The following is a 23,603-nucleotide window of genomic DNA, read 5'->3' as shown; positions in this document are numbered from 1 at the left end:
GCGAGAAGGGAGAAAAGTGGAAAGATTTCATTCTGCGTATTGATTGTTTGTTTAGCTTATTCGGGCCCTTCCAAACCTTAATTTGTTAATTAATTGATTTCCGGATCCTGCCTTTTTGGGGGACAAATTGAATGCATCTAGTTATAATAAGCGTCAGTACTACATAAAACTTAAAGTGACAACTGGACACAAAGGGGCACTTGGTAATTGTTTATTATTTGCTTGCTTGTGTCAAGTTTTCTGTTCACTGTAATAGCTTTCAATCTGCAGTGTTCATTTAGAAGTAGACAGGGATTTTCTATGTCTACTTTTAAATGACAAACATTTTTCTGTAAGACGCCTAAATTTATGCAATCGAAATAACATGCGCCTTTGGATACTAAACAAAATTTTAATCCAACCAAAGGAATGGTATCACTGAAATTAAGTGCAAAACTCTAACCAATGAAACAAAATAACCAAAATTCTTTATTTGGATTTAATTCTTATCAATAAATACAGTCACTTATCTCTCCTTGGAAAATGCATGTTATTTATCGCACAAAGTGCTGTCCAAATCACCCAACTCTGAAAAACTTGCTTTTAACGGGCTCTTACTATCGATACGGAAAACTTTTTAAACGAGTAGCAAGCCTGCATTTCCGTCACGTTCCCGACTTTTCACAAAACTTAACGAAACCGAAAAGGTCGTGGCAACCGCGCTCGCTTTCTGCAATACGTTTCTTGATATTCCTTGTGATCGCCAGACATATTTTCGTTCATAGTCGCTGAACAAAATACAAATTCGAGAAAATACTTCTTTAATACTAAAATGACCACAAAGGTACAGGACGTGAGATCTTGTGCTTATGCTATTTTTGTTCCTCCGAATTTTCCTCGAGACGATAGTGGCCACTTCTTGATGTATTATTCCCTTTTTTTAAATTGACATACTGCTAATATCCTGGAATATCATTACTAAAATTTTCACCTCCTACTCTCAACAAGTCTTTTCTTTTATTTCCTTAGGTTCGAAAACTTGTTCCATCCTGGGTTATTTTCTTACCGATTGATGTTCCTGATGGAAATTCTGTTTCAGTAACTATAATAATAATAATAATGTTTATTTATCCTGTTTCGACATAGAGATGTATAGGACAGAGTCAAACATGAGTAAGTACAAACACAATAAAACAATGAAACAAACACATAAATACAATTAACGGTTTGCTACGTACCGAGATGCACCAGGATCATTTAAGAGTTCTTCAATGTTATAGAACATCTTGTCTAAAAGGAAACTGACTAGATTACGTTTGAACGTATGGAAGTTGTTGGTCGTTTTAATGGTAAATGGCAGGCTATTGAAAATTTTAGCTCCTATAATATAGGGACTGGACTGATTGACATTAGTTCTTCCTCGTGGCACTCTGAGGTCATTAGTATTTCTTGTGTGGTATTTGATTTGTGCTCTTATTTAAATTCTTAGGTAACCAACCTTTGTAATCAAATAGTTAAGATGTAAGTTGTTTCTGTAGTAAATTGGTTCCAAGTGTTATAGATTTCTTATTACAATAGTTCTTTGCTTCGCCGACCGAGGTCGTGCAGATGTTTAATTTTTTCTTACCCACGAGTTGTATTTCTCGCCTAGTGAAGTTCCTGCCTTCGTGTTGATTACATGCAAATTTCCTTTGGTACGTCATTACTTTTACTGACTTCGTGTCTTACCTGTATCTAGCATTTAGTTTTGGTCGTCACCATATATCTTTGGACTGGTTTCTCTCTTTGTCTTTGAAGTCTGTGGCTCCATTGAAGCGTTTTGCGGATTTATATTTTCATATCCAGTGAAAGTTTGCTGTTGATCTCTTAACGTAAGTTGAATTATTGATTTTTGTTGAGTATTAGATTGGCCTCAGTAACGTTAGCATTGCTTACGCAATATTTGCCGCGCGATTCACAACCCCTTTTATTTGTTTGTTTAGGTTGTTGTCCATTACACATTCGCAGAACGCGCCCCTCTTGGTCTCACAAAGACCGTTGCGGGATGTACTTCAAAAGGTAATTTTTTTACGACTCCTTGATAAAACGTACTGGTTTTCGATACAATCGAAATATAATTATTACATTTGCTTGATATTCATTTAACGATTATAACTCCGTTGTTTTCAGCATGTGTTTGAATATTAATATTGTCTCTGCAGATCATTGATTGTGACCCTCGATTGTTACGTCAACTATTGTTTATGTTCTACTCCTTCAAGTATTTTATTTCTTTAGCTTATCGTAGGCAATAAATGGGAAGTGACGTTTTTTCTAAGATATTCATACAATATTACATCTTTGCCCATAAACTGCTTGCGGGATTTCTAGTATTCCTCACACGATCCTTTCGTTGTGAGAATCTCGGGTATCAGAGATCAGAGAAATGTGGGGTAGTTCGATCTTGTTGAAATTAAGTCTACAGGATTTTTAAAAGGAGTGACCAACTAATCGAAGTATTTTCGACAATGGTCTTAGTGTTATAACGGGTGGTCGTTCTGGAATTAAAAAAGTATTTTTTTAAATTAGTATTTTGTTCAACATAGGGAAATTTACACATGTACCGCTTCATAGCGAACGTGAATGAAAGTATGTCGGGCGATAACAACGTGACGTTTTCTATTAAAGTGCGCGGTGCGAGATAAGGTTTCGGCAGACGGGGTTCGACTTTTGACACGTATTATTTGAGTGCGTTAAAAATTCGAAGGCGAATTTGTGAACGTTCCCGTACACTGTGTGTGATTGTCGCGAACCATCGCAAAAAATGCGTTGAAGTTGAATTCTCAGCGAAGTTGTAAAAGCAGGTGCGTACCATTTTGTGTAAGAGACATTATTTCGCGTATGTGTGAGTGTATTTGCGGTCGAAATTCAAAAATGGGAACTTGCATTTATTGAGTGAAATCTATCCGATTAGTAGTACAATTAGTAATTTAATGTCGGGCAAATATATATTATGCAGCGAGAAAGGTGGAATAAGTCGTGGGGAAACATTTAAACAAATTCGGGTTTGTGACAAATTGCGAGTTACATCTGTAAATCGACGAATTACAGTAAATTCCGGGTCGCAGACAAACTTTTTAGCAGCCTGATTCGTAGCAAAATCAATTGTAGTCAATTATTTTTTTGAATTGTATAAAGTAATGGTCGATTATTTTTAGGAATTTGCATAGTAATTTTGTTTGAAGTAATTTTAATATTCTTAAAGGAATCGACCCATGGAAATTATTTGCATGAACAAATTTTTTATTGTACTTACTAATAAGAATTGAATCAAAACAAGGATTTTGATCAATTTATTTAATTGATTTTGCATTTTAAGTTCCTTTGGTTGGATTAAAAATGTGTTCAGTATTCAGGGGTGTAGGTATATTTTTAAACAGAAGAATGTGGTAAAAATAAACTATTTAGATAAGGAATATTTCTATTATTGCCACGTGATCACGAAGACCAAGGGGTAGGTTTTTTGGCTATGTAGAAAGCTATGAATTGTAGATAACATTTGATTTGATGCTTAGTTCTGTTAAAATTACGCTTTAAAAGATGACAATTTTGCGAAGAAAGATTCGTGCCCACCTCGCTTTTGTTAAACCATCCGTCAAATCGTAGTAAAATTTATAAACATCATTTTACATGTATTTTTCTACAATCAAATGGGAAGGTTTTTTAAAAAAAACCTGTATAAAGGGTGCCGAAAAAAATGCACAACTTTAACTTTAACATGCCCCAGCTTATTCACTCGCAGATGTTAGCGAGGCCCAATCTCATAGGTGGTAGGTATAGGAGACTCGCTGAGCAAAATTTCAGATTTTATAATTTACATACTGGTTGTCTTCTTAGACTATATAACCAAAACCACTGTACTACCATCTAACATATCTCCTAGGGAGATCCCTCAACAACATAGGAGTAATAATAACTTACCCAAAACTTTATTCCACTTTCCTAGATCTCTATGAAAGCGATGTAGGATCATTCCATATTTCTGTAAGCACTCGTTACACTTGGAAATATACCAAGGTAGCAGTACACTAAAAAAAATGACTTTAATAAAAAATATCTCCGAAACGAAGATAGCAAAAAATAAATGAAGGTAGATATTATTAATCGAAGTAATTTCCGTCGCTAACCACTATTTTGACCCATCTTTTAGGCAAGGTACGGATTCTAGATCGGAAGAATTCCTCATCTTTCGAGGCGTTCCATCGACCCATGTTAACCCAAAGACTTTTTGCGTTTTGAATTATCACAGTAAATCCACTTTTCGTCTCTAGTGGCGATGCGATGCAGAAATCCCTTATTTTTTTGTTGTCTTTGGAGAAGCATTTCGGAAGTGGTTTTTCGTTTCAACTCGTATGGAACCAATTGTCCAAGCATCCGGATTTTCCCATGACATGAAGATGATTGGAAATTGTTTAAAATGGATAGTTTTTTTTTAAATAATATTCTAAACTTATTGTATTTCGTTAATCTAGCGGCAAAATGTTCAGAAATAACAGGATTGGGTGACCGAGTTTCGGGATTTGTATTAAAGTAGACTTTTTAATTGCAGGAAAGGGGCGACTGTACCCTGCGTACAGCATAAGCGGATCAGAGGGTGAAGATTGTCCATCTCCGCGTTTATACGGCTCGCAGCACACTTATCAGCATCCACTTTATCAGCAGCCGGCCGGTCTCAGTGACACGCCGACGTCGGAAAACGCATCCGACGCAACCCTGACGGATTCGGAGCTCGCGCTCGCACGTGATTCCACCCTGTTGGTTCACAACGGTGAGTAATTTTCATTTTATTTCGACACGTAGAAATGCGAAAAAACCGAATGGGGCGCAACAGCCGCCGAGGGAAAAGGAAATATTTTCTCATTTAAATTTTACGCGAACGCATTTTTTGAACCTTAAAACTAAGTTATCCGCGTATAAGATCGTGAGGAACATCTGAGACTAAGAATTATAAAGCCGGAGGAGCGTCGCGACGGCACTCCGGTGTAATGTCAGTCCCGAATGTGATGAGCCGCCGGTCTTTGTAATGGTTAGTGGTAGTTATCAGGACTTCCTCATCTACTGCGCCCGTAAAAAAAAACTTTATGAGTAAATTGCGTAGGTGGTAAAGTTTTACGATAATGCGCGAAAACCCTGTCCTTTCATTACGAAATCATGCAAATTTCCAATAATCCGAACCGGAGCGAGAGGAATTTTTACGTGTCATTTATTCGGAAGGTGGAAACGTTTCCAAATTTAGGTAGTTCGGGAAGGACGCACGCTGCATAATTTCTAATTGAAAAGAAGAGGAAATAGATGCGGGTAGTGGAGAATTCTAATTTGATCATCATTACAACTTCAAACGATTTCGGGCCATTGATGCACGGCGGATCAGTTCGTGCTCGCTCAATCAAGCCGGTCGTTAAGGCGAATCGATGGCAATCGGCATTTCCGAAAAGATAAGTCCGTGTTTGATGATGAACTCCATCAAATGCACTTGATTAAATTCGAAGTTTTTAAACGTGGGATTAATGTAATCAAACTGGATTTAATCTGGAATGAGGCGTACTGAGCCATGCTCTTACTAAACCGGTTTAGTTATAACCCCCATAAGAAATCCGTTTATGGCCCCCAATAAAGGGGTTGGGAAAAGCCAATGGATACAGTCCGGTTGGCGTTACCGCTCGCTTCGCTCTTATAAAATATGTACACGCGGCACAAGAGTGCAATCACATTGAAATTACTATATTTCGGATAATAAGCGAATTAAAAGTCAATTTCGTTTATTACCCTCTTAAGAATCGCCGCTTAAAATCCGTATTCAATTGTTTTAATTGCGACCGGTAGGAAAAAAAACGGGTTAATAGTCGCATGGGGCGAATAACGACCTACTGTACTGCAGTTTGGGTCGATGTCGTGTTCGAATGGCAAAAAAAGGCAATCTTAACTGATGAGACAACCCATTCAGTCTTTTTTTAAGCTCTCCCCTGGGCGATACCATTGCGCGCCATTTGTCTATTTATTAGTAACCTTTCAGTCTAAATGTAACACCGAATAATTTGCATTGAATCCACTCATCTGCCGAAACGACATGTAAAATAGTTGGGATTTTTTGGAAAGTAACTCAATACTTAGAATTTGGCAAAGTGAGGATTAAGGGGTGTCAACCCTCTTGTTTGCCCTTAATCATTTTTGCACTTTATTTAATATCGAAATGGCTAAAACAAGTAAATTTTTCGATGGAGAAATTATCTGGTTCGCCTTCGGAATTCATAAAGAATTTTATGTAGGTATATTCAGTATATAGCTTTCAGTTCGTAGGGGGTAGCAATACTAGTTTATTGTTGTAAGCAGTTACTGTTTCATTCTTCATGAAGATCTATTCTTCTGGCTATACCATTTTTGAGTTTTGATGTATCCCATTGGATTTCAACAACAACCCATAGGAACATTTAGAAAATTGCAGTTAACTTTAACTTAAGATTGTGATTCATGTAAACTTGAATGCCAAGCGTAAGTGATCGAGTAAACTAGGCTTTTCCTAAAAAGGAAAAATTAAACTACCCTGTATAGGTACTACATGGATCAGTGAAAGTACCTAAAAGGGTTGCATATCATTACCTTCACGAAAAGAACAAGTTGGAAAGTACTCGATGCTCCTTAAGCGCGTTTTTGTGCAACTGATCGAGATTTCTCTGCTTCCAAAATACAGGGTGCCCATTATGTATGGAATATAGAATATATCTCGGTAAATAACGTATGTATACAAAATTTTTCTATATGAGTTTTCTATATAAGTTGTTTAACATTTTATTTCCCATAATAAGGCAGCATTCAGTTGGTTTTTATTTCAGAAAACAAATGAATAATGAAAAACAATTGATTTTTTTAAAATTGCAGTGCACCTTACCTTTTCATTAGGCTCATTTGATAAATATTTTTTTTCTCTTTTGGATAATATAACATGTTAGTACTTGCCCTCATGAGTCATGCATGAACATTTAAACAAAAATTGTAATTAAATCCATAACATTAATCCAGATATCCTACATCAAAATGAAACAAATGAACGTGTACGTTTCTTACTAAACTTTGTAGACAAAACGAAATTAGCAGTAAAATGGTTTTCATCACAATGAATGTTCAAAATGTTCACCATTAACTGCAAGACAGTGGCATGACCAATCACAAAAAGCTTGAAATAAAAATTAATTTCCTCTACACAGGTGGTAACGTGTTAACGTCATTGAAAAGAGAAAAAAATCTCTATCAATGAACTTAATGAAAGTGTGCATTCCTATTTAAAAAAATTCAATTGTTTTTCATTATTCATTTGTTTTCTGAAATAAAAACAATGGAAAGCTGCCTTATCATGGAAAATAAAATGTTAAACAACTTTCATGTAAAGAAATGTTGTATACATTAGATATTTACCGAGATATATACATTCCATACATAATGAGCACCCTGTATAATCTGCATGCAAAGACTAGACTAGCTAATGCTTCAAACCCGACCATTTTACGATGATTCCTTCGAGAGTTATACTTAAAAAAAATATGTACAGCCAAAGTGAATATACCGGGTGATTTTTTAAAGATGGGCCTAGAAAGTACACAGCTACACACCTATCATAACGCAGTGTCTTAAAGGCGTTGAGTTATTTAAAATAGGCCATAGGGAATTTACATTGCGCAAATTGTTCTCAAATCTTGGCCTTGCGCTTAGTTATTTCACGGACAGTTCCCGATCTCTATACGTCAAACTGCATCAACGAAGCAGCAACATTTATTCCGCCGCTCGAAAAGGTGTTCATGTAGTACAATTTCTACAAGAGTGGGCACAGTAGCTGAGTGGTAATGCGAGCTATATTCAGTGCCGAGTATCGGGTATTGTTTGGTTGCGGGTGGAAAACAATTCGAGCACCGATTGTAATTTTATACGTGTATATCTGATTTGAATAAATTTGTTGATTTAGAAACAATTTCTACAGTACTGTGGCAGATGATTCGCTAGGAAACAAGCGAGGAAGCTATTACCGAAACAATTGATGCACAGTAAATTTCCCTATGGCCCATTTTAAAAACTCAACCCCTTTACATTGTTGTATGGCCCATCTTAAAAAAAGCACCCTGTATAAGCGCTACTTTTTTTCAAAAACGTGCTAAAAATGCTTATATACGAAAACAGGATAATAACAATTAGGCTATTCAAAACATACGACTTCCTTACACCAAATACTTCTCGAGATATTCGAATTCAACTTTTCACACATACATATCTAGCAAAGAACTTTAATCTCCACTTTATGAGTAGTACTCTGTTACTTCGTACTTCGTTCTGCAATATATATCATATCTCCATCGCTAGTAATCCGATCCGGTTGAATGTGATACACTGGTACCGTTGGATGCGTCTCAAGGAGACCTACCAGATCGCTTTTTTGAGTACCGGATTCCGACACTTTGTTCTCAAGATATTCCCATCATTGATTTTTTTACAAGGGCCACTTTCGTTACAGTTTTAGGTCAAACGCATCCGAGGGGTGCGGGGAATGGAATATCCCCCAGAGTATTATACCACGACTTCATTTATATGAGTATACGAATAAATCATGACGATAATGATGATTGTAGGGAAAGGGTCATTGTGGTTTCTTTTTACTAGGGGGTACTCTATACCCCCCAGACTCCCCAGTGTTGCACTCTCCGTTAAAACCGTCTGTCTGACCACTCTCATTAGTTTTCGGCAAAACGCCATAGAACGTAGCACTGGGGACTTTGGAATACCTTCCAGTAAAAGGAAACTTCAATGACCCGTTCCGCCCGAGGTATTATACGAAGGCCTTATTTATGAGTACACGAATGATCGCATGGCGATGATGATTATAGCGAAAGGGTATTAAATTTTCTTTTTGCTGGGGAGTATTCTGTATCTCCAGACCTCCCGGTGTTGCATTCTCCACCAAAATCGTCTTCCTGGCCACTCGCATTACAGTTTTCGGTAAAACCCCATCGAACGTACCACCGGGGGGGGGGGGCTGGAATACCCTCTAGTTAACCTAGGAAACCTCAATGACTCTTTCCCCCCGATGAACGAAGACTTTCATCGGTATGCCAATGATCTCATGACCATAATAATGATTATAGAGAAAGGGTCATTGAATTGGAATACCCCCCAGACACCATTCTCCTCTAAAACCGTCTGCCTGACTACTGTCATTACAATTCTTTAGTAAAAACCCATCGAACTTAGCGCCAGGGGGTCTGGGTGGTATAGAATAACCCTCACTTTTATGAGTATTCGAATGATGTGATGGTGATCATTGTAGGGAAAGTGAGATAGTTGGGGGAGGGGAGTGTTCCAAACCCCTCAGAGCTGCTGGCGTTGCATTCTCCCACAACACCATCTTGTAGTGAGGTAAAAAAATGATCCCCCTCCGAATCCGAATCAAACAAAATCCCGATGATGTCGGTCTATCTGTCGATCTGTCTGTCTGTACAGATTTGGTGCATTTATTCTTAGATATAAAAGAAAGATCTTTTGGGTAGAATCGCGAATGCGAAGGACGTATGCGGGTTGTATCTGTGCTGGCCACAGCAAATTTTGTTTCACAAATATCCAAGTCCGGAGCAATTTCGGTGCTGCCGGTGGATGGGGAGGGGGTTGAAGGTACAGTTTTGCGGTTTTTGGCTATATCTCGCAAATGGAGGAGTCGTAGGAAAATATCAAAATCGAAAGCTCATAAAAGTTTCTACAACTTTGTTTCTATACATTTATTCCAAAAATCTCTTGAAGGTGAAAAATTTTCAAAAAGCTCACTTTTTCGGGCGAACTTTTCCTCCAGCTCATTAGCTGTGTGGTGTAACATGCTTCAACAGTCCGACTTTACCTACAACAAAAATGAAGTGAAATTTCGTGGGCGAAGATAATGTTCAATTTAGATATACGTACGATTCCTCTCTATGAGGATCGTCTACGTCCTCTTCATCTTCTGCCAAGATTGGCGGAAAGTTAAAACAGCCCCCTTGGCAGTAGGAACCGGCCATGGAGAAAAATATGCCTGCCCACCCACCCCACCCAGAGCTCGCTCTGCAGTTGGTAGTAGACCAACGGCAAAAAATGGCTTGTGAAAATTCCTTTGGAGTTGGCGGAGCTGTGTTTATTACTGGGTGAAGGTGTCCATCGTCACCTCTTTTCCAACTCCATTGTTTTGGAGGGAGTCACTTCTCCAGTCACTGCTGAGCTTGGAAATGTTACACGCCATTTTTGCCGTTGTTCTACTACCAACTGCAGGGCTAGCTCTAGGTGCGACAAGGCTGGTTTTAACTCTCCACCAATCCTAGCAGAAGATGAAGATGACGTAGACGACCCTCATGGAGAGGAATTGTACGTACATCTGAATTGGACATTATCTTCGCTCACGAAATTTCACTTAATTTTTGTCACTTTAAAACAATGCGTTCTTTGTAAAAAATGTATGCACTCTTTCGATTTTGATGAGAAATTCTTTTCCTTGCCCCATCCCCCCATTTTCGGGATATAACCGAAAAACTGCAAAACTGTACATTTAACCCCCTCCCAACGCTCGGGACTTTATTACACAACCACTAGGGGACCCTGAACCACACATTCCCGAAGAAATTGGAACTACTCGAATTATTTTTGCTATTTTCGGTTTTTTGGTATAGAATGACTGGACTATTTCTCGAAGGGTACAATTGGAACGTGGATTTTTAAAATAATTTTCATTGCACGAAATTTTTAGAGACTGAACAAGAGTCATTAAGTCATTAAACGCAGAGTGCTGTCTTTTGTCACCAAATGTGTGCAATGTTTAGGGAAATTTGCAATTCATGCTTGGTCTTGACGAAACCCGAGTTGTTCTACTTGATCAACTTTTGCAGTTCACTGTTTTTGATCTCTCACCACGTTAAAAAAGAGAAAAATTTATAACTGGTGATCCACCCCTACTCCAACTTGTGCTGAATTTCTCAACCTTCTATAGGTATTGGTCTGGGCCTAATAAAAACCAATTTTTTCAAGGCAAATTTAAAAACATAAGGATCTGCTGTACATTTAAATTAGATGACAATAAAGTTTCTAGGCACGTATAAATAATTGTATTCGCCGGATTCATTGCTAAACTTTCATTGACAACGTGTGGGCTATAATAAAATATTGAGTCACGCACCGGGCATTGAAATATCACTATCGATAAGCGAAATCCTCCATAATTTAATGTACTCATTCAGTCATATTCGAGACGCGGAAGTGTAGTAGTGCTCGGTGCGTTTGTGTATTACAGTCGCCTTTTTGAAGTACGTCAGAAGTGGGATTATTTTTTAATTCACGTTCAGGGGTTGTTTCAAAACTTTGGTGACATTACTGCATAAAGATGGTTTACGCCTTTTTTCCAATAATTGTGGATATAGGACATACATCTCAAGCAACGTGAACTGGAAGAGGTAAAAGATGGCTGTAACAAGGTAAGCCTTTTTATGGGATAACATTCCACTGTTCGATTACAAAAATGTTGTAATATGTTCTCAAGCCAGACACAGAATACGTCTGTGTGTACGAATTTCGGGTAGGAGCCTTGAAATTTGAATTTTTTTTTAGAAATTGGGAAGGGTATTTAAGTTGTGACATTACAGAGATTAAAAAACAAGATGCTCTCACTCATGGATCTTCAGTTATTATAAAAAAATGTTTGTTTTGGCCTATTGCTTTGAAGCTGCACAATTTGCGGAGTTAAAGTTTTAAAACCACCCTCTTGTACCTGCTCTAAAGCCAAGAGAATTGGAATAAGCGCCTGGATTATCAAATGCGGGTTTGTTTTGTGCGCTCCTGGAGCAGTGTAGTCCACTCTCCCCTGCGAAAGTCTTAGATCATATACAGTGTGATTGATTTTTCGTGTCCAAGCGTATATTTCGTTTATTATTGGAGATAGGAAAAAAGTGTAAGAGGCAAAAATACTTACTTTCAATTCCTGATAAAGCTATATATTAAAAAAAAAGCAAGTGACATAAAAACAAAAGAGTATCAGAAAATAAATAAATTTTTTTAATAGAGCAATTCTTTTGACTGTAATATTCTTAGAGCTTGAAATTTGATATGCAATATGTTATAATTACCTTACACAATAAAGCTACACCAATCGCAGTAGCTGTGGAAATTTAAACAAAAACGTAAAATTTACAACAGGAAGCGAAGAAAACAAATGAAAAGCAATGACAGTAACTTAAGACATATTATTATTATTAAATACGTAATTATTATCATTACATCGAATAGAAACTCTTTAAAATTTTTTCATCATTTGTGTAATTTTTATTTTGTTGCATTGTGCATCTTATAAGTTATATTGTTCACTAAACTAGTTTTGTCACAGACATGACAAGTGACAAACCCTCTTTTGTTTTTGTTTAAATTTCCACACTTACTGCGATTGATTTTAAAAACATCACTGTAACTTTAATTTCTAAGGTAATTATTTTTTTAATTTTTATTTTGTTTTCTGATGCTCTTTTGTTTTTTTTTGAATACGTAGCGCTATCAGAATCAGAATTAGTATTTTTGTTTTTTGCACTTTTTTCTCATGTTGAATTATAAAAGAAATATAGGCTTGGACACGCAAAATCAATCACACTGTATAATAAAAACGGTATCCAATATATGACGTCACATTATTTTGATGATTTCACGGGTTGTATACTGACTAATACAAAGTTTATTAAGTAATACAAACATTTTCCGTTTTAGTATTCAGTAGTACCATTTGTTGTGTGGTTTAAATTTTTATTTAGCTCCAGATGTGTGTAAATTTATGTTTTGAATAAGATTTTTGTACCGGGTGTTGGAGTAATTACAATCAGTAAGAAGAATCTAGACATTTAATTAGATTTTTAATTTTTATTTGTTAGATGAAGTACATCAGTATTTTAAATCACAAAAAATGTAAGGAAAACTGGAGATGGAACGATATTATTTTCAACAGTACATTCAAACAAATCTTTATATCAGTACTTATTTGAGAGTGGTAAAACGAGAGCATCGGGTTTTTATTTTCAGAAAATAACTTTCGCATGGTAAGAGTTAATGAACATTTTATTCATTACTGAGCTACTGTTGATATTAATTATTTTATTACAAAAAATTAAGTGATTTTCTAACCCCTGCAAATGTAACTTAAGCCGTTACTTATTTCTTCAGAACTTTTTTGAGGCTTTTAATTTTAGGAGGATATTTGAAATGCGTTTCAGAACTTGTAAAAATGTTCGAGTTAAATTTTATCGCATACGAGAAAGGAGTTTTTTAAGAAAATATTTATTAATTCATGGGCGTTCTTAAAGTTACACATGATTATTACCATCAGTGAGCAATGGTGACTGTTTAGTTAATGTATTTTACTTTTGAATTACTAAAATTTAATGTGGATTTTGATGTTCATCATACTGTAGTTCAAATAGCAGAATTGATAATAAGCTAACTGGATATTTTTCCATTTTTATAGGATATAGCTAACGAATGATATTTCGCCATGAATGTACATCACCCACTTGACTCCATATTTCCGCACGCTAATTAGTTCGCATTTTTCTAAAGAAACGGTTGGATTATAACTAACTCATCCACCTGAAACTCGTCAAAGGGAAAAATGTAACACTCTCGCATTTATAATGAGTAACTGGATGCTACTCTTTGTACATCAAGCGTCATCCGGTCGTAAGCGTTCGCAACCAAGCAGGCGTAATTAGCTCCATCTGGTGATCATTACGAAATCCTCAATCATCGTCTTATAATTTTTATTCTCCTTTTTTTTTTGGGCGCTCCGAGTCATTAGTTCAGACATGTAACGCTACATGTATTTTGTCAATCATTAGTCATGTTGGTGGGCTCGTTCCCTTTTTCCCCAACGAAAAGAAAAGACGATGCGCGATTTGGCCGGCCAATCAGTTAATTAACAACTCCAAAGTTCGCGTGCTTTTGCCCAAAGTCGAAACTCATTACGAGAAAAAGACGAGAGGACTGCCAGTCTTTCTTGCAATTTAAAATGTTTCTTTCTCGAGATCTCCGCCGGCGTTAAACCGAAATGAAGTATCGCGAATGGACGGATCCGAAGCCGCCCTCTGTTTGTTAATTAAAATTTCCGAAAATAAATTTCCTTTATATTTATGTATTGGAGAATTGCGCAAAAGCAAGTTGTTGATTTATAAAAGAAGCCGGCTTCCTTGTGAAGTTGGAAAGTGAGTTGCTTTGGTCGTCAATATAAAAGAATGTCTCTAGAGGCGCTCACGCCCGATTAAGATTCCCTCGAAATTCTTCTTTGGATCGCTTTATACGTTTATATCTGCTGTTTTTTTCATTTTAGATACGGATTTTGTTCATCTATGAAACCGAAAGAATAATTCCGTACCTATTCATGTTCGAACGATTTTTTTACGTTTATTATCGAACTGCCTTTTTGCCGAAAAATATCACCCGACTCGACTCCTCTTAATCTCCGGTGGGTTTACGTTTCTTGGGCCTCTCGCACATTTATCCTGCAATTTCAACCTTCAGTCTGAGCCGAGGTTATATATTTGGATTGCCCGAACCTCTCTCCCTCGATTTCTGTTGCATGAAGGAGTTACACGCGCCGTTAGTCCGCGGACCGACAGACGTGAGTTACATACAGATCCTTTTCACCTTGGTTGTTAACTGCTCCCATTCGTTACGTATTCAAAGGACATCCCTCCGCGTTTACCTTATTCTCGTTGCGGTTTCACAAAAAAAATCAGGCTCATCCGACTATTTGCGACATTTATCAATTGCTATGGCAAATATTGATTCGGCTCAAATACGTTGCGTATTAATTCGCCAGATGTCGCCGAGTCCGTTTCATTTCGTCCTCTACAAAACAAGCACTATATGTGCATATTTCTCTGTATATATTGCTTCCAGTTAGTGAGCACACATGTGAATGTCTCCCTCGATCGTTTAACGTCAAAGGAGGCGCCTTTGATAACCGTAGCGTGTATCTGAATGCTTCTCAAAATTCAGCTTCTAAAGCACTACTTGTATTTCGACGGTTAGAAATGTGCTCGTCGCATTTTTGTTTCCTTTTATAAGCCGTTTTTGCAGTTGTAAGTTATAAAAGTGAGGTAAATCTCGATTACACGAATTGCGATTTCCTAGCATCGTGGACGAATGGAAACTCCATACAAAGAAATTACGCAACACAGCTCCATATCCATTCAGCTCCTCCAGAGAATAACTTCTTGTTGTGCACCGAATGAACCTCTCGAGGAAAACCTTCCTTTGCCATTCAATAAACTTCTCCAACCTATGCCTATTGATTTTTTCAGTTGAAACGTTACTCTAGGCACCTAGGTGAACTTAGAGTGATGCAGAAATTGAGGTCGATGGGCACTTACGGAAATTTGAGTTGACACTTGCTCATGAATTCGTATTTAATTAGGTACAATTAGTACCAAAATATCTGAATTAGTAATTAATAATTAGAAATTCAAGTCAACGGAGCCATCGGTACAGGGCGCTAAAGAAAAGCAGTCAAACGCCAAAAATTTTAAAAAACCATGTATATATAACGTGAAAACCTTTGATACTGGGTATAGTATGAAAATGTGGTATCGAGCGACGTAGATTTTCATGTAGATTCCCAAAATACAAAAAAATATAATATAAATATTAATAATAATAATACTTCTTTAGTCCTTACTATATACATAGGGTGTTAGAAAGTTGATATTAGGTAAAACCGAATGTGCAGTCTGAATACTTTTTGGTAATGGTTTGCGTGAAACAGCCTGTATAAAAAATTAAATCAAATCAATACTGGAATAATTGATAATTAAGTAATAAACTAATTAAATACTTAAATTGCAGAATGCAAATCTGCTTTATCGCTTCGTACCAATACTAGTGTCACAGGTCACACAGATGTAGTAGCGTGTATACAGGGATATTTATTAATAAGTAGATTTACGTATATTGTTTTTCCCTATATCTACTTTTAAATGACAAAATTTCTTCTGAAGAGCGACTAATTTTATACCACCAAAATAGCTTCTTAAATCAAATGTAGATCTAGTTGTACATATTAATTAATTTGAATGTTGTTGCTTTGGCTTCCATATTTTTACTGAAGAAAAAGTAGATATGGTCAATTGGTATAGTGCCGGTTTAAAGTTTAAAGTGCGTAAGAGATTTATTTTCTGTGAAGCCAAAGCAACAATATTCATAGTAATTAATGACATTTAAAAATAGGCATACGCCTTGTATAGAGTGATATTTATTAAAAAGTAGACATATTGATTTACGTGTATTTTCCCTATGTCTACTTTTAAAAGGCCAAGTCTCTTCTGAAGGGCGCCTATACCAATTCACAATATTAACTTTTTCTTCAGGTGAATACATCGCACAGGAACGAAAATAAAAATACGGAACCCAAAGCCACAATATTCAAATTCATTAATGACAGCCAGATGTTGCATAAAATTAGGAGCCCTTCGGAAAAGATTTAGTTATTTTAAAGTAGACATAGGGAAAAAATCCCTATGTCTACTTCTTAATGAATAGCACTGTATACTTTATAGAAAGTGTAGCAGTCCCTCGAATCATAATTCCTTTACCATAAAAAATATAGGAAAAAATGTAGCAGCAAAAATGTTTCTAGAATATTTCTGGGCAAGTGGTCACGACGTTCTGTATTTCACTTGCGTATTAAACTTGCGTTTTTTTTTGTAAATGGAACACCCCATATTTTATTGAAGAATTCTTATTTTTTATGTAACATAACTTTAACGATTTTGCTATTATAACCTTTTCGCCTCAAAATTGGACGGTTGTTTTCCGAATTCATTTTTCAGAGAAACTAAATCGCGCAGCCACTTAAATTTTGAACTGAGGCTCTTCTCTTTCACACATAGGCAAGTCACATTAGGCAAAAATTCCCCGCTACCTAGAAATTCCTTAATAGGGGAAACTTTGGAGATCTGTAGTACTAGCAGCCAGAAACAACATATCAAAAACACTCGTATCTGTTGTGCTACGGCCACCATCTTGGAAAATGGTGGCCGACAGTTTTTTAATAATCAACATGTAAACGATATTTTTTTCTATTTTTGACTTCCCAGCTTGAGCTATGTAGCTATTGCGATAATCGTTTTTTGGACATTGTCACAATGTCATCCAATGTAGACACTTCAATCTATTTAAGAAACCTTTAAAACATAAATAGAAAGATAACTGCTCGACCGATTTCGCTTAAATTTTGGATGTGTGTATTAGGCATACGGAAACAAAAAATAAATGAATTTTGGAATAAAAAACCATGGCATCAAACTTTTTTTAAATAATTTAAAATTTCTATTAAATTATTTTAAAGACTTTATCTTTCTGTGTATAACCTACAGACAGGTTTTATAACAAAAAACAACGGAGAAAAAAGTGTCAAAGTGAACTAAAATATTGTTTTCGGCAAAAGGGTTGCTTTTATTTCGTTAAAATTTTGGTAGTGTACATTAGGCATAAAAGATATAAGTGAAACAGATGATTGTGCACTCTAATGACATCTGTCATTCTTATTTCAATGCACGATATAAAATGACGTTCAGAACATATGACAATTCTGTTTCTATGTAAACGATCGCGACGGCAGAACCTAAGCTTGGTATTTTTGACGTCTAAATTAAATTCAGAAGCTTTATATGGCTTCTGTTATACAATAAAGTTGTGTATTATACACGAAGATAAAGGGAAATTAACCATCTCGTAAAATTAATTCACTCAATGGTTAAAATATCCCTTTATCGTCTTGTATTATTGTCTTCCATGGCATGATACGATCTCCTTTTAATAGTGTATTGAATACGATTATTAATTGAACTTTCATAGTGAATTTTCCTTTAAATATGTTAAATGCGCCACAGTTACACTATTACCTACCTCACTGGATATTGTTTTCCATGGCAAACTCTGTTTTAATAATAATTCGGAAAAAAATCCGTCAAATTTTAAGGCGAAATAATTTACCTCTCAATAATACGAAAATTCCTGCAGCGCGTTTATTCATTAAAGTACATTTAGCAAGTCCTTTTTAAAAATGTCAAAGCCGCCTATAAGTACCATTAAAAAAATTAAAGTTTGCATTATGACTTAAAAATTGTAAGATCTAGAAATAAATTAGGCATTAAAATTTCTAAAACTTTTATTTGTGTCATTTTGTTGTATTTCTCACAATAACCTTAAAAAAAATCACAAAATTTATTTTTCGCTCATATCTAGTAAACTGTGAATTTTTTACAAAAAACAAAAGCATATCTTTTATTATTATTATCAAATAAAGCGGGTTGACAGCTTAGTCATTGGCGCCTGTCTAACAATTACAAGAATATATTATACAGTAATATCTTAAATAAGCTCTTAAACGGACAACTCTTTCCTCATTTAATCGAATCTCTATATCTTATGTTTTCTGGGATTCCAAAGCTTAAAATGAAAAAAAACTCACCCTGTATATCTGTGCTAATATTCACAAGCATCATTACGTATAGTCAAACTTAATATAATATGTACAGGGTGAGATTTTTGCGGTGGGGATCTCCTAACCGTAAAAGATACAAAATCGCTTAAATGGGCAAAGAATAATTACAGAATTTTCCCTTTCAGAGTTTCTTGTAGCTCTACAAATAACAAAGTTATGGTTAAAAACCGAAAAATGTTTTTTTCGAAAATACTCTGGCGTTCATTTATTTTCAAAGATATCAAAAAATACTTTTAACAAACGCTTGGTAATTTTTTCTCCGCTTTTTGCTGGTGTTAAAGTAAAATTTTTATCACTTGTGAGTTTCGAGTAAATCACATCAACTTTCTTATTTCTTATGGACGCCATATTGGATTTTTGTGTTATTCTATAGAGAGAAAAATACTAATACTATACTAAACACTTAGTATTTCAGTTGGGAATCATCTTTGCATTTTTGCCTAGAAATTTACAATGTATTTCTTATGGCAGTAATTCTGGTATAGTCACCATCGACATGGCCATGGAATTATTGCCATAAGAAATACATTGTAAATTTCGAGGCAGAAATGCAAGGTTGATTCCCAAATGAAATAAGTACTAAGTGTTTGGTATCGCTGATTTTGTAATTTTTTCTCTATGGAGTGACAGAAAAATCCAATATGGCGTCCATAAGAAATAAGAAAGTTGATGTGCAAATTGATCAAATCGTATACAGGGTGCCCGTTTTTCGAGCTCCAAAATGGGGATTTCGGTTATTTGAAAAGATGCAATGTAATTTAAATTGGGACAATTTGCGCATTTTGAGGCCTAATATAAAGCCATCACGAAAATTCGGATGTCTTCAGAGGTCGCCGAGATTTTTGAAAAAAAAACTGACATTTTCAATTTTCGATTTTCCCTTTTATTTCGAAAACGACAAAAACTGGACGTTTTAAACTAAAACATTATTAAAGCACTTTTTATGAGGAATCCAAATATGTTATCGAAAAATTCAAAGCATTCTAGACTTAGAAGTTACAGTAAATAACTTTTTTATTTCTTATGGCAGCCATATTGGATTTTAGTACCGAAATGCCCATATGAACAAAGATACGGTATCCTGAAAGGCAACAACCTACTCAAAATTATTTTTATTATATTTATTTTTTAGATGGTAAATCCTTTAAGCATCTCTTGTAAAGCTTCTTCTTTGTGTGTGTGTTTATTATTCATTTATACTTATCCTTGGTTTTATCTATTATTATTGGAATTAACTCTTTAATTTCAAATAGTGTACATTTAATCAAAATCAAAATGTCTGAAGTTGTGTTCGTTAGAAATAGTTTTGAGCAGGTTTTTTCCTTTCTTCTTCATAAAAGAATTTTTACAAAGAACATAATAAATAATTTTTAAATTTCATCAAAATGTGATTTTTAAACAAAAGAATTCATGGTTTCTCCAAAGCACTTTTCGAAAAAACGGTTATTCCACATTTTGACGGAATCTTAAAGTTGAAACATATCATATGATACATTCATTGTGTTTAGAAAAACGAGCTTTATTCTAAAATGGTAAAATCCAATATGGCTGCCATAACATATCCTTCTTATAATTAATGAAACTGAAAGTACTAGAAAGTTTACCTTGAATGCAACGGAGCGATAGGAATTAATGTGCAAGACAAAGAAAAAGCTAAAGTTACGGTGCGGTAAAATGTAAAAGCAAAATTTAAACGATATGTATGCAAAATAAATTTACGGAAGTTCAAAATTACAACTTCCTTAATTAATTACGTCCTTCCCAGACGTGTTAAAAATACGGGACCGGTGTCAAAATTAAAGATTTTTATGGGCGCATCCAACGGATGTAATCTCGACTTAATCGGAGGCTGTTAGATGTAACCCATTGAATTAATTACGGTTAATTGTACTTATCCAAATAGTAAGAGTGAAATCTCCAAATTTCAGCAATGCCCTTTGGTTTCTTAGAATGTGAGGCGATTTTTAAGAAATAAAAAAAGGGCACGTTTGGGATTTTTTATTTCTGTATGTTAGAGACCCCAAATTGCCAATTATTTGAAAATGGCCCATAAGTTATTTTACTTTTTTACTTTACTTTTACTAATTCTAATATTTTGTGAAAGTTTCAACTCAAAATTCCACAAGAGAGCTCAGAAATCGGTTCTGTGACAACCAAACAAATCCAATACTTGATTAGGTCCGTCAGACTTCACTTAATAATCATGATTCACGCAAGCTTTTAGGGAAGAACGTTATATACCGAAACACAAACTTAATTTATACACTAAAAGAAAGTTTCCCAGAGAAACGGTTTTATTTAAAAAGATGCGGCCGGAGCAATAAATTCAAATATCTTCTCAAAAATTTAAATGCGCTGTATATCATAAAACGTGATGATAAAGAAGTTTTCAAACAAACAACATTAATATAGATACGAAACGTCACCCCGAGGAATTGAAGGTTTTATAAACCGGACAAGTCGGAAATATTTTATTTTTGCAAATTATCTCGTACATAAAATTCAAATTGCGTAAAATGTGACCCGACGTCGAGTTTATACGAGCGAAGAGCAAGATCGATACCGGGGGCCCGATGTAAAATGCACGAAATTAGTCGTGAGGGATAGGACCAAACCAATCAGTACTGAAAATGGCAATTTATATAACTGGAGAGGACGGTGAATTTTTCGTCTCACGAGTGCAATCACTACAGATTAGTTACCCGAGGAGCTAAGACGTCGGTAAAGGAGAGTAATAAAAGAGAAAAAGATAATAATAGCATGGAGATAATGGAAGAACTGCAGGGATGTTTGGGTTTTCGACTTTGGCGAGACGCATCAATCGGTCCTTCGAGTCGGACCAGCCAAAACCAATGAGTATCGATTTTCTTTTCGCAATGAAACAATGCCTTTTGTTTTAATTGAATGGTTCAGCGGAAAGCGAAGAAAGTTTAATCTTTACCTTGCTTTATTTAAGATACCGGGCTTCCTATTTAATTTATTCCGAATCCTTATAACAAATTTTCAAGTTGATTTGCAAATTGCGGTTGAAAGTTTCCCTTCGTGATTCTCGGCAAATTTTATCCCTCGTCTCCGACCGCACTAAGTTATCAAACGTTCAGTTCGAAGTTTTGCCTAATTAACTTTGAAATGAGCTGAAGATTACGGAACCCGTTTTAGGCTTCAAATTGCTTCAGTTTCGCTGCGTTATAAATTTATATGTTTTCTTCCTAAATTGATGAACTCTCCGTCCGGGTGTAACGATGTTTTAATTTTTTAATGGGGTTACAAATGCGTTAAGTTTCATCCGCGCCTTCGTACGGGCGGGCTTTCATTATAAATTTGAGGTCAACGAGCGAGCTTTTGATCTTTGGAAAATTTAGTTATGGCGGTGACGATGATGATAGCCCATACGAGAGCTTTAGTTTCACATGTGAACGTATTCACAAAGGATTAGTAAAAGTTCGCTCTAGAATGCAAATTTATGGTTCGAAAGCGGCAGCAAAGATAATTATGCAGCGTTTACACGCCATCATGGTTTCAAATCCGATTAATCTATCCTTTGCTTTTCGTTTGAGTCCGTCTCTAAATCGGCTAGTCCGGATATAGTCGCATCTGTAGCTCCGGATCTGCACTACTAACTTCTAAATAATTTTAACGCAGAAAGTTTCATAAAGTGGGATGGAACATTCTTAAATCCAACTTTGCGTTAATCAAAGCGAAGCAATTATCATTCCATTTTCGAGCTCTAAGCACATTTTCAATAATTCGATTGAATCTGGGAGGAAATTCAATTGCGAATTATGGGCGTTGTCGTGACGCTTTGTTGTTGCTATTAACAACTTTAAGCATCGACATTTTATTGGGGAACTCGTTTGTTTTGTCTTTAATTAAGCTATGAACAGAATCTCGACTACATACAGACGCAAAAAAACTACAAAAACCAAAATGGTCGCCAATGACGTTGTTTTATTTAAGTTTTTGGTGTTTACTTCACCAGCTGCCATTACGGGATTCGTTTCATTTATGCTTCATTTAAAAAAAGCGGTCCATTAGATTTGAATTCATATTTTGGTCACCAAAGGGAAATTTACACATGTACCGCTTTATAGCGAACATGAACAAAATTACATCAGGATCATCAGGCGATAACAACAGTGCATGCTTACAGAGGCTATGTACAGGATTCGTTTCTTTTTTGCTTCTATTAAAAGAGATGGTCGCTTTAAATTGAAAGAAGCATTTTTTTCGAATTCATATTTTGGCCACCAAAGAGAAATGTACACATATTCCGCTTTATAGCGAACATGAACAAAATTACGTCCGTGAATAGATGGCGATAACAACAAAAAAAAATTTAGTGATTAAAATTCAATCGCCGCCAGGAGACGATCTAAATTCACGAGCAGAGTTACATACTATCTTCGGTGCGCTAAATTGTCCATGAAGGTAGATTTTTCCGAATAGCGGATCAAATTGTAATCTGAAAGGAATCTCATCCACTTCATTGGCTGTAAGTTGTTTTGAATGTTTGCATTGTATAAATTAGTGGTCGGTTATTTTTAGGAATTTTTGGATTAATTTTGTTTAAAGTAACTTTAATATTCTTAAAGGAATCGACCTATGCGAACCATTGGCTTAAACTGCGCCCACTTAAACATAATGTTTTGTATACAGGAAAATATAAAGGAAAAATGGAACTCGACCGCTTTTGTGTTTATACTTTGTCTGACATGTAAGTATCTTTTTTCTGTACGAAACAGCAATAAATGATTATTATATGCAATCAACTAAAGTCATATACGTTTACTAGAATTTCATCGAACCAGAACTTTAGTCTTTAAATGTCAGATCTTAAAAGGGCATAAACTGTTTTAAACAATTATAGACAACGTGCGACAAACACAAACGGACGGACAGAAAACCCAAATGAAGAAAATTTAATCATTTAGTCTCTTTTCCATTGCCTATCTATTACGTTCGCGAGTTATCCTGACAGACAGAAACTCCAAAATCATGAACGAGCTGAGTCGCTCATTAATAAGAGGCCAAAATTCCAAAAGATGAGGAGTATAATAGT

The 23,603-nt window shown here is 35.6% G+C and overlaps 1 protein-coding gene across 6 annotated transcripts in view; it reads left to right on the top strand.

The window, feature by feature from the left end:
• LOC116167613 (teneurin-m) overlaps positions 1–23,603 on the top strand; it is a 93,575-nt gene that overhangs the window by 11,832 nt on the left and 58,140 nt on the right. For 5 of the 6 annotated variants that reach the window (XM_031483012.1, XM_031483009.1, XM_031483010.1 and 2 more), the window contains exon 2: positions 4,568–4,786. In XM_031483012.1, coding sequence (XP_031338872.1) covers positions 4,568–4,786 — 219 coding nt within the window. Of the gene's footprint in view, positions 1–4,567; positions 4,787–11,267; positions 11,484–23,603 lie in introns of those variants that run through there. The other variant, XM_031483011.1, reaches the window with a different exon arrangement.

This window comes from Photinus pyralis, unplaced genomic scaffold (genome assembly GCF_008802855.1).
Source record: "Photinus pyralis isolate 1611_PpyrPB1 unplaced genomic scaffold, Ppyr1.3 Ppyr1.4_LG4, whole genome shotgun sequence".
Taxonomy (NCBI): domain Eukaryota; kingdom Metazoa; phylum Arthropoda; class Insecta; order Coleoptera; family Lampyridae; genus Photinus; species Photinus pyralis.
This window is presented reverse-complemented; position numbering and strand designations above follow the sequence as displayed.